The sequence below is a fragment of the Canis lupus genome, chromosome X, assembly GCF_011100685.1.
Source record: "Canis lupus familiaris isolate Mischka breed German Shepherd chromosome X, alternate assembly UU_Cfam_GSD_1.0, whole genome shotgun sequence".
NCBI classification, from domain to species: Eukaryota; Metazoa; Chordata; class Mammalia; order Carnivora; family Canidae; genus Canis; species Canis lupus.
Window position 1 is genome coordinate 118,971,597 of NC_049260.1, and position 8,985 is coordinate 118,980,581.

Below are 8,985 nucleotides of genomic sequence, written 5' to 3' on the forward strand. Positions count from 1 at the left end.
TCAGCAGCTCCTTCAGAGATTACCAAGCCCTGGGGGCTACCCAGCAGAGACAACAGGACACTGACATATAAACAACATCCAAATCTCAAGGTTTTTCACCGTAGAGGAGGAAGCTATAGTGATCTAGGTGGTGGAGGATTAGAGCCAAAAACATCAGTAAAAACTCTTATGTAGCTTAATGCACATATAGATGATTACATCTAAAATTTGTATACATATGTGAATACACACAGGGTAGTGAACACACATGTAATTTCTTCCTTGTCAGCCAAGGAGCCGTAGGAGCAATGACCACAGATGCAATGTGTGTACATAGTGCACAGACCTATGTTTCTCATACTGTACTACGGTAAATGGAACAAGGGCTCCATGGAAGAATTGCTGATTCTAGAAATGGGACAGGGAAATATGCAAGATGAGCCGGAAGCACCTTGTAGTGCCTGAAAATAAAGAAATGCTAAAAAAAAAAATACATAAAAACAAAGCAATGGAAACATTGCCAGGGGCGTGACGAAGGTATACACAGAGGGAGCTAACAGGAAGAGCGCCCAGTGGCCAAACCTGGAACAAGTTAAACAACACAAATATATACAATTGTGTTGTATTTTAACCCAAAGTGTAATAGAAGTGCCCATGTGTCTGTACTGAGAAAAGAATTTGACTTATTAAACACATAAAATACAGGAAAATAGGCAGATCTCGCGAGTCCAGGGAGGGAGGACCCGCGAGAGGACCCAGGGAGCCTCCCACAGGTGTCCTCCTACCCCTGCCACGGGGAGCCCATCTCCCGCGGACGTGCAACCAGCCCTTAGGGACCCCTGGCACGGGGTCCGGATGTGACGTGGGCCGACTTCCGCCTCGGAGGTCTGAGGGAGCGGAGGGCCTCGTGTGGGGGGCGCATTGGGGTCCCCTGGAAGGAGGCCAGGCCCGGGCCGGCGGCAGCCGGGCAGCAGGTAGCCCCGGGAGGGGGCTCCGAGGGCGGGGGAGGGGCCCCGGAGGGCGGCGGGGGGTGGGGGGGCCCTTTCTGAACCCTGAGAGACCACGCGGGGGAAGGCGGGGCCGCGGCGTCGAGCTGAGGCCTGGATGCCAGGGCCTGGGGCAGTGGCCTGAGAGGGGCAGGGACACAGGGAGTGCCGGTGGGGACGCGGTGACACGGCGGGGACCCAGGAGCCCAGGACAGAGGGGACCCGGCGGAGGTCAGGGCCCACGGTGAGCCCGGGAAGGCCACGAAGGAGCGGGATGAGGCCAGATGGTGGCGGCGGGTGAGGCAGGCCTGGCACATCCGGGTACCCGAGAGCCTGAGGCCTGGTGTGGCGGGAGCAGACGCTGAGGGCTGAGGGGAGGGTCCCGGGGCTAAGGGGAGGCGAGGGATGGACCCTGAGGGGGACAGAGGGGTCCCGGCGGAGGGCAGGGCCCACGGTGAGCCCGGGAAGGCCACGAAGGAGCGGGATGAGGCCAGATGGTGGCGGCGGGTGAGGCAGGCCTGGCACATCCGGGTACCCGAGAGCCTGAGGCCTTGTGTGGCGGGAGCAGACGCTGAGGGCGGAGGGGAGGGTCCCGGGGCTAAGGGGAGGCGAGGGATGGACCCTGAGGGAAACAGACGGGACCCGTCGGAGGGTCACAAGGGCTGTGAAGCCCCCCCGGGGGATAGGGACTTGCCCTCACGTGGGAATATGGGTGCTCAGACTTCCACATCCGGGCCTCCTGAGGCACTGGGGGCACCTGGCATCAGGAGCAGGACCTAGGACACGTGGGCAGAGGGGAGGGCCCCGGGTGCTGCTGGGAATCCCGGTGAGGATGCGGAAGATGCCCAGGGGACCCCGCACCCCAGCCCAGAGTTGGCCCGGGAAGGTCGTGGGGGGGGTTGGGAACACGTGGTGAGGCCCCCCTCCGCATCCGGGCTCTGAGAGACCAGGGGGCTGGTGTTCAGAGCAGGGCCTCCCTGAGGGAGCAGAGGGTGGGCCCAGGTCCTGCTGGGTTCCTGGCGAGGATGTCCATGGAGGACGGACGGACCCTGCACCCCAGTCCACAGTCAGTCCTGGGAGGCAGGCCGAGTGGAGCCAGGCAGAGGCCCAGGCGCCCAGGGAGCCCCGCCAGCAGGGGTGGGGAAGAAGGGCCCAGGGAGTCTGTCCTCCGCCCCCCAGCTCAGCCCCCTCTGTGAGCCCTGGGAAGCCCCCAGGCTGGGTCATGGTCCTGATGGAAAGACAGTCACTCCCTTTCCCCGGTGGGGTCTGAGAGGAGGGGAGGGCCTGACTGTGAGCGGCCTGACCTCCGGTAGTCTGCGCCAGGGGCCCGGGGTCTGCTAGGGCTGGAGGCGAGGACCCCCGAGGGACTGAGACCCCCGAGGGAGTGGGTCCCCAGGGAGCCCCCAGCGATACGGCCCTGCCCCTGCTTCAGCCTTGGGAGGCTGCCGGGTGGTGGACAAGTCCCGAACTGCGTGGAGGCTTGTGAGATGGGGCCTCCCACACCTGTGGCCATTGGGTGGAGCACTGCCTCCAGGGTGTGGGCGGTGGTGGGGTCCGGTCGGGTGGGGTGGGGGGCAATGGCCCACGTGTGGCTGGCAGCCAAGTCCAGGGCTGCAGGGGCACTGCAGTCCTAGAGACGCAGCCTAGAATGGGTCCTGGGAGCCCCTGGGGCCCAATGACCACTTGGGGCATGCTCTGGCTTGGCAGCCAAGTCTCCTAGAGCTTGGGGGCTTGGTGGAAGGAGTGGGGTTGGAGACTGCCCAGGGCCGACCTGGGGCCTGAGGGGATTGAAGGTGAGGACCACAGCGAGGACTGAGGGACCCTGGGCCCCAGCACGTGCAGTCCAGGGAGGAAGGAGGACCCCGTGCAAGATGAGCCCATGCTGCCGTCCTGATGTCCACGTCTGGGTGTTAGGGCCTGAGGGCTTCTGCTTCAATGGAGCAGGGTCTTGGGGTTGGTTGGAGAGGGTGTGTTTGGAGGGCACACAGCCTGCGGGGAGTCAGGGTGAGGACCCTGTGGACGGCCTTGCTGGCCCCACCCGGCCCATGAGCAAAAAAGCCAGTGCAGAGGAGTGGGGCACTGACCTGTGGGCAGCCCACGGAGGATGGGAGAGCGCTGGCCCTCAGTGGAATGCTCACTTGTCCCTGGGGCGGGTGGGCGGCAGGAAGGTGGGCTGAACTGGGGTTGGTATGATCTTGGTGTGAGGGGCACATGTCCTCTATGGGAGGATGGGGGCCCGGAGGAAGAGCAGGCCCTGGCAGGATAATCCTGAGGACACTCTCAGGAGCCTGAGGGCATGAACCCCCAGGACACAGGAGCCGGGCAACAGGCCAGCCCTTCTTGATCTTGCTGGGAGTCTGGGGGGTTTGTGTTTGTGATCTGCCTGGATGGGGACACAGGACATGACAGGGTACCTCCTCCTATTCCTCTCCCAATTCTGATGGAGGTGAGGACCCCACTGGGAGAGGTCCCATTAAGAGCTTGTGGGCAAGCCCACCTGGGGGGTAGACGCCCAGGACTCTCAGAGCCTGCCAGAAGTCAGTGTGAGGACCCCCACCCACCCCACATTGAGGGGGTGAGTGACTCCTAAGCCAGCCCTCAGGCACAGAAGGGGATGGTTCAGAAATCTTGGTACCCTCCCTGGTAGCCCTGGGAAGGGAAACCGGGGTGGGGCCTGTCCCAAGGAGCCCCTCCTCCTCTACAGATCCCTGGGCTCAGGGAGGGGAGGGCCAGGGCCTGAGGGTCTACTCAGATCAGCAGATGAAGCGGGTGCCTAGCCCTGGCCCTGGTCCAGGACCTGGCGGGGGTCAAGGTGAGAAATGAGGGGATGCCTCCCACAACAGGATCCCTAGGGACCAGGCCGCCCCGACTGCTTGTGTGGGCCATGGGGAGAGGCAGGACGGGTGGGCTGACTGATTTCTCTGGACTTTGGCTGGTGAGGGGTCGTGTCAGGGGCCCTTGAAAGGAAGGGCAAGGAGGGTGGCATCAGGGCTAGCTGGGGAGTCTTCCCAGGGTTATATGGGGTCCAGGTGAAGAGCGAGAGATGCCCCATCCTAGCCCAGATGGAAGCAGGAGCTGGGCCATCCCTTGTGCATGATCCAAGAGGAGTCCTGGAGACTTTGGCAGGTGTGGCCAGGGCTGGGCACCTGGCTTCCTCCTGTGCAGGGTCGGGGCCCTGTGTTCCTGCAAGGACATTTGGCCTGAGAAGGACAGGGCCGGGGCAGACCCTTGAGAGGCCCAGGCGGGGACCGTCCCTCCTGGACTGCAAGGGACATCCCAGAGTGGGAGCCAGCCGTCCTGTCCACACTGGGCCCCAGGGCTGGGCTGGCAGTCTGCATCCTGAGGACCCTCCTCCTTCCCTCGTGCAGGGACTTCAGGAACTGGCAGCGGAGGCCTCGGTCTGAGGCGCGGGTCCCTCAGGACACAGAGCAGAGGAGGCACGGGCCAGAGCCACTTGTCCAGGTGAGGTGCACGCTCTCTCTGAGCCTGATGTCAGTGGCTCTCCCAGCCCAGCACAGGGGAGCCCTCTGCAGGGGAGCCCGGCACAGCCCCCTGTCAGCCTTGGCACCTCGGGGTATCTTGGCCGGGCTGCCCCCTGACAAGCTCTCCCTCCTCTCTCTTCAGGTTCAGCCTGAATCTGACATCATGCCCCTAGGGAAGAGCAGCGAGCTTTCGAAGAAGGGAGAAGACCTAGAGGAGGCCCAGGGCCTGGTGGATGCCCAGCTGTCTGGGGCTGAGGAGGAGGAGGAAGGGGAGGAGGAGGCTCCACCTCCCCCCTCTACCCCATCTCCCCCATACCACCTATCTCATCTCTCTCTATCCTCCTCCTCCTCCTCTTCCTGGTCCTCCTCGTCTTCCCCTTCCTTGTCCTCTGGCATGGTCTTTGCCCCCCCAGAGGAGGGGTCTGCTGCTCCAGGGGCCCTAAGTGATCCCCAGGGCTCTCAGAGTGCCGAAACCTCCCCAAGTGGTGGGGCAGTTGGTGTCCTTGGCCAGCCCGAGCCTCCTGGCCCCAGTGGCCCAGGGGAGGCAGGAGACGAGGAGCCTTTGGTGGAGGGCAGTTTTCGAATGAAGACAGCTGCACTGGTGATGTTCCTACTCCTCAAGTATCGCACCAAGCAGCCCACCAGCAAGGCAGAGATGCTGGAGGTCTTCACCCCAGAATACCAGGACGACTTCCCCGCCATCTTGACCCAAGCATCCATCTGGTTGCGGCTGGTCTTTGGCCTAGATGTGATTGAAGTAGATCCCAGCCAGCACTCCTACATCCTCAACCCCATCCTGGGCCTCACCTGGGATGGGATGCTGAGCGATCAGTGGGGCCTGCCCAAGACCGGCCTCCTGGGGCTGGTCCTGGGGTTGATCCTCCTGCAGGATGGGTGTGTCCCCGAGGAGGAGGTGTGGGAGGCTCTGGGGGTCATAGGGGTGTACGATGGCCAAGAACACATCGTCTATGGGGAGCCCAGGGACCTCCTCACCAACGTCTGGGTGCAGGAAGGCTACCTGGAGCGCCGGCAGGTGGCGGGCAGCGACCCTGCCCGCAACGAGTTCCTGTGGGGGCCCAGGGCCTCCGAGGAAACCAGCAAGTTGCAGGTCATGATCTACATGCTCCAGGTCGGTAGCAACAACCTGGGGTCCTCCCTGGTCCTGTGAGAAAAGATTCTGAGAGAAGGAAGAGGGGACCGCAGCTCCAGGGGCAGCCAGGCCCTTTCCAAGCTTTTTTGGGGCTGGCATGAAGGGAGGCTTCTGGGTGCTTCCTCCCCGTGTTGTCTGGTTGGGTGTGTAAAGAGGAAGACCTGGGCATTCTCAGGATTTAAGTGCCAGGGCAGGTAGGGGGAAAGCAGGTCCAAGAGCCTCTCTGGGGGCCTGGATTCTGCGATGACCCCGACATTCAGAGTTTGGTTTCTGTGAGGAAGCTCCCCATGTTTGTTCCTTGAGATAGAAGGTTCCCGCAGCCCAGTGTGTGAGTGACACACACCCTGTCATGTTCGTACTTCCCCTGTTCAAGATTTAAGTGTTCTGTCATGTCCTGGAAACAAGTTAGGAGACCCTCCCTCCTTGTTTGGGTTCTGAATGAAATCACAGGGCAATGGCGATGGAATCTATTGGAAAGGCCAAGAGTGGAGCAGGCAAGTGTTGGAGTGTGGAAATAGGAAAATAAACCTTGTTCACTTTTGCTTCTTACCCTTGCCGTGTGCCACTTTTTCCATAGTAAAGTCGATGTGTGCTCCTACATTCATTTGGATTTTCAGGAATGGGAAAGAAGGGTCCTGTCTAATGCCGAGGATCCCTGCCGGCAGCTCCCTCAGGGCCACACAGCGGCTGAGCTCTGCTCCCTGCAAGGCCCTGTGTGTGAGCAGTGAGGTCACGAGGGGCCTTTGGTCACGCCGTCTTCGGGGACTGTGTCAAGCAACCAGTGTCCCGAAGGAATGCGGTGAGGGTGCCCTGAGACCTGCACTAGCCCTCCAACCCTGAGCTTTTCCTGGAATTGTGGGAGTTTTGAGTTGCCCCCAGTGGGGCAAGAAGCCTGCCCCAGCGTCAAGGCCATTGAATCCTATGTGGTCTGGGAGGGTCGTGTGCAGACAGCTCATTCTGCTCAGTTTCTCTTTGGTTCCCCTTGCTCTCCCATCCTGGGATATGTCACGGGAACAGGAAATTCTTAGGGCAGGGGGTGTGGTGGTGGATGTTACAGTAATGCTGGACCTTGTCCCAACCGCTAACGGTCCTCAGTCACCAGTGGTCCCGTGTGCCGGTCTCTCCTGAAATGGGGCAGTGCAGGTGGCAGTGCATCAGGGGAAAGAGCACATTGTCAGCCCGTGGAGATTTTCGAGTTTCCTGCCACGGGAAGTGCAGCAAGGTGCTAGGGTTGAGGAGGGATCGCTCCCCTGAACCACTAGCCACGTGAGTGTGCAAAGTAGTGACAATCAGTTGTGATCCTGCCTTGGAAGCACCCGCCCCACAGCCAGTGGGCACTTGGGATCATTCTGTAGACGAGCCTCTGTGCCCCACAGAGAGGGCTGGTGGGCAGTCCTTCCTGCCACATGACCCTCGGGTCCCTGAAACCTGGCCATTAATCCCCTCAGGTCCCACACGAGGCTCATTCAGGAGGCTGGCAGCCTGCAGCCTGATGGCCAGGTCGGGATTGGGGCATCCTGCTCCTGGGGCCCAGCCCCCCACGGCCCCTGCTGCCCGCCATGCCCTGTCTCTCCTGACCATGGCCTCAGCCTGAAGACCTTGGGGCTTGGTCCTGTCTCTCAACTGCCAACCGCTCTCTCCCTAGTGCTGCTGCTCACAGGCACTCATCTTGCTGTGAGGGTCCCCAGATGGGGATCCCCTGTCTGCCTACCTGTGCTCCTGGGGGTGCTGACCAGGCCACGCCCGTGGTGCACATCCTAGGGGCCAGTAAAGGACACTCCTAGCCTGGTGACCATGGTGACTGTGCCTGGTGGTTTTTGTCAGAGAACTTCTGGGTCATAGCCACTGCTCCGTGAAGCTGATGTCCTCATGAAGGCCCCTGCCAGGTTGGCTTCCTGAGGTTGAGCCAGGGAGGGAGTGTGGACTTCTCAGGCATCCCCAGAGCCGCCTTGGACCCTAGGGTCCTGAAACGGGCTGTTTGAGCAGAAGAAAGTGTAGTGGGTGACGGCGGTGGTCACCGGGATGCTCCCCCACACTGCACAGGCCACAGGCTCACATGAGGATTTTGCAGGCAGCCGAGCAGGAGGGCCTTTGGTCCCCAGGATGCAGGCTGTGCAGAAGATTGGCTGCCCCACGAGAGGGGGAAGGAGGAGTACCCGTCATCCTGAGGCTGGTGGCCTTGGCACAAGTCCCAGGAGCAGGCCCTTTGGGACAGTCGCGGCTGGATGCGGGGACCCTGCAAGGTGTCCTGGGAGGGAATTGACTGCTGGGGCCCAGGGTTTGATCCAGGCCACCATGGACTGCTGGTGCACAGTACTCAGGATGCCCGAGCACCAGCACGAGGGTCCTTGGAGAGGAGCATTTCCGAGGTGCCAAGTCCTGTCCCACAATGTCTGCCTTACACACAGCGGCCAGGTATCTGGCAGTTGTCACCAGGCCACAGGGGATTATGCACGAGGTCCCCTGTCCTCTGCATGAAGTCCTAACATTCTCCTAATGCCCTAATTGGTGCTCTGACAGCCTGGCAGGAGGCGCCTTGGCGGCGGTCCTGCTCCTCAGGACCCCCGAGCCCAGCGATGGCCAAGCCTGCTCTGAATGCACACCCCTGGCAGGGCTCTGAACTGTTTTCTGGCCTCTACCTGCCTGTCTTGTGTGACAAATACCGCTGGCACCTGCCCTAGGGTCATTCCTGGGACTGTCCTGGGTCTCCCTGCCTGTACTCAGGCCCGGAGCTGGCCAAGCCACACTGGCCCCGCCCCCAGAGAGAGGGGGTGTGCCAAGAATCCCCAGGACCGTCCCCTGTGTGGATGCAGTTCACTTCCTGAGACCCCCTGGGTGGAGTATTGACCTGCTGGCCTGCTGGGTGCCTATGTACAGCTTCTCCAGGGCAGTGAGCCTGCAGGACGACATGGGGCCCCAGTCAGTTGGTAGAGAAGGGGCCAGAATGGGGCAGAGTCAAGTCTGAATGCCAGGGCGACCCTCGAGGAGTCACAGCTCCTCCCGCCCCGTATGTGTGCGATCCTCTCCCTCCTCACACACTCGGTCCTGCCTCCACACGGCCCCGGGGCCTCCCATCCAAGTAGGAATGACGGTGACCCCGAGGCGCTAAGAGACCGTGTGGGTGGCAGCCTGTATTAGGCTGCTGGTGGCATCGGTGCCCGGCACTCCCACGGTCCCCCAATCATGGGACGTGGAGTGTTGGTACGATGTCCTCCCCAGAGGACAGCTGGACTCCTACTGATGGCAGGGAAGACCCTGAGGCCCAAGCCACCAGGCTTCACCCTTGGCAGGTGCTCAGCAGAACGGGGCATTGTACGGATCCCCCTGCCCCCGATGGATGCTCCGCAAGGCTGACCCTGTGCACAGTCACATGGGTCACACGGTCACA

The 8,985-nt window shown here is 61.6% G+C and overlaps 1 protein-coding gene across 1 annotated transcript; it reads left to right on the forward strand.

The window, feature by feature from the left end:
- The first annotated feature begins 3,743 nt into the window (after positions 1 to 3,743).
- On the forward strand, positions 3,744 to 6,146 carry LOC119868247 (melanoma-associated antigen 10-like). Its single transcript, XM_038586630.1, has 3 exons — positions 3,744 to 3,777; positions 4,334 to 4,427; positions 4,590 to 6,146. The coding sequence occupies exon 3, from the start codon at positions 4,611 to 4,613 to the stop codon at positions 5,613 to 5,615; it is 1,005 nt and encodes a 334-aa protein (XP_038442558.1). The 5' UTR covers positions 3,744 to 3,777; positions 4,334 to 4,427; positions 4,590 to 4,610; the 3' UTR covers positions 5,616 to 6,146.
- Positions 6,147 to 8,985: the final 2,839 nt, after the last annotated feature.

Bases quoted from the DNA above. Each gene is read 5' to 3' on its own strand.
- LOC119868247 (XM_038586630.1), top strand. From the start codon at position 4,611: ATGCCCCTAGGGAAGAGCAGCGAGCTTTCGAAGAAGGGAGAAGACCTA.